At 35.2% G+C, this 2,138-nt stretch overlaps 1 protein-coding gene across 4 annotated transcripts in view; it reads right to left on the bottom strand.

The window, feature by feature from the left end:
• Window positions 1-544: 544 nt before the first annotated feature.
• gtf2ird1 (GTF2I repeat domain containing 1) overlaps window positions 545-2,138 on the bottom strand; it is a 30,014-nt gene continuing 28,420 nt past the window's right edge. For all 4 annotated transcript variants that reach the window (XM_016490579.1, XM_016490581.1, XM_016490578.1 and 1 more), the window contains exons 26-27: window positions 2,000-2,115; window positions 545-1,038 (exon numbers count right to left, since the gene is read on the bottom strand). In XM_016490579.1, coding sequence (XP_016346065.1) covers window positions 970-1,038; window positions 2,000-2,115 — 185 coding nt within the window. In that variant the 3' untranslated portion in view covers window positions 545-969. The remainder of the gene's footprint in view (window positions 1,039-1,999; window positions 2,116-2,138) is intronic.

Below are 2,138 nucleotides of genomic sequence, written 5' to 3'. Positions count from 1 at the left end.
TATTTGGGGGGGGGGGGAAATCCCATTTTGACTGCTCTTTATGAAATGGTTATTTAACCATGATTGTGTCCCAGGATCTGCTATAACAAATCCTGGTGGCAAAGCAATATAGTTCTTCTGATACGCAAATAACGGCTACTCCTTTTACAAACAATCTCTTGAAGGAATAGTTCTGTCCTTATTCACTCCCCTCATGTCGCTCCAAGCCTGTATGTTGTTACTCTACCAGTGGAACACTTAAAGGAATAGTTCACCCAAAAATGTAAATTTCCTGAAAATGCACTCAACCTCAGGCCATCCAAGATGCAGATGGGTTTGTCTCTTCATCTGAATAGATTTGGATAAGTTTAGCATCACTTGCTAACCTATGGATACTCTGCAGTGAATGGGTGCCGTCAGAATGAAAATAGTTAATTGTGGTGTTTTTATCAGCTGTTTAGACTCTCATTATGATGGCACCCATTCACTGCAGAGGATCCATTGGAAGCAAGAGATGTAATGCTAAATTTATTCAAATTTGTTTTGATGAAGAAATAAACCCATCTACATCTTGGGTGGCCTGAGGGTGAGTACATTTTCAGCAGATTTACATTTTTGGATGAAGTATTGCTTTAAATATCAGTTTTTGACTAATCTTCACACAGAACAAATCTTTTACATGATTTCTATTTTTGCATTTCACCAAAAAATCAAAAGCATTCGTTTTGGACTGACATGAGGGTGAGTACTATTCCTCTAAGTAATAAAGCACTGGCAGATTGATTTACTGCTGTTTTTCCATCATTAGCACTTCATTCAGAAACAACTGCATCCAACAGTTCACACTCTCTGATACACACAGGCATCTCCACGTGCGATCCGCAGGATCTGCCACAGCTCTGAAGAAAGCTGAATTTAGCATTCAGAAACGCCAGGTTTAAAAAAGTTCCCTTAATGGTAGAAGTCTTTTGTTCGCCATCAGAAAGTTCATTAATATTTGACTTTTCCAGGAACTTGAACATTCACTCCACTATAGTCCACCATGTACATGGGCCATTGCTGAAAAATAAAATAAAAAAGGACTTTTTAATAGTAGCTCATTTAGCGAAATCAGCAATTTTTAAGTTTGACATGAAAATTCTATGGACCCCATTTACTCTCTTAATACATGTCCATAGTCTAATTGTGCAAAATTAATCTGCATTTGAAACATTTTGTGCTTTAACGAAAGTGCTGGCTCTGGAATGACTTGCCTGTATACAATACAATTCAAAAGTCTGCGGTCGGTACGATTTTTGAAAGAAGTCTTTTATGCTCACCAAGGCTGTATTGATTTGATCAAATATACATTAAAACAGTAATACTGTAAAATATGATTACAATTTAAAATAACTGTATTTCATTTTAATAGATTTTAAAATGTAATTTATTCATTTGATGGCAAAGCTACATTTTCAGCAGTCATGACTCCAGTATTCAGTGTCATATCACATGATCCTTCAGAAATCATTCTAATATTCTGATTTTGTGCTCAAGAAACATTTCTTATTATTATCACAATTAAAAACAATTGTGCTGCTGAATACTTTTGGGGAACCTGTGATACTTTTTTTTTTCAGGATTATCGATGAACAGAAAGTTTAAAAACAGCATTTTCTGAAATAGAAATCTTTTGTAACATTACAATTTTGTTTGATCAATTTAATGTATCCTACTATCCCCAAAAATTCTTACTAACCCTAAATTTTAAACAGTAGTGTAATGTTAACCAGTAACTAACTGGCTATTTAATGGTATCATACACGCATTTAAGTCTGGCTTCATTCTGCACACGAGGCCCACTTTTCAAAATCAAATCAATTCCTGTTTGATAAAATCAAGTCCCACTCCACTTTTTTTTTTCCTCACTGAATATCTTGTTCAAAAAATGTCACATTATACAAGTAAACTGGGCTGAAAATGCCTTTTATGACAAAGAATTAAAAAAAGAGTGTAATTAGAAACCCACTCGTCTGCTTACCATGACAGGTATCTGATTGGTTGATAGTGTTGAGTCTGCTCCAGTGGGCATGGATGCTTGACTGTTGTCAAGTACTCGTTTACGTTTGCGTCGATTCGTAGACACTTCTTTACCTTCTACAAAAGAAGACATATATATA

This window comes from Sinocyclocheilus anshuiensis, unplaced genomic scaffold (assembly GCF_001515605.1).
Source record: "Sinocyclocheilus anshuiensis isolate Anshui unplaced genomic scaffold, SAMN03320099.WGS_v1.1 scaffold246, whole genome shotgun sequence".
NCBI lineage: Eukaryota > Metazoa > Chordata > Actinopteri > Cypriniformes > Cyprinidae > Sinocyclocheilus > Sinocyclocheilus anshuiensis.
The sequence above is the reverse complement of the archived record's forward strand: the minus strand, read 5'-3'. Positions and strand labels throughout refer to the sequence as shown.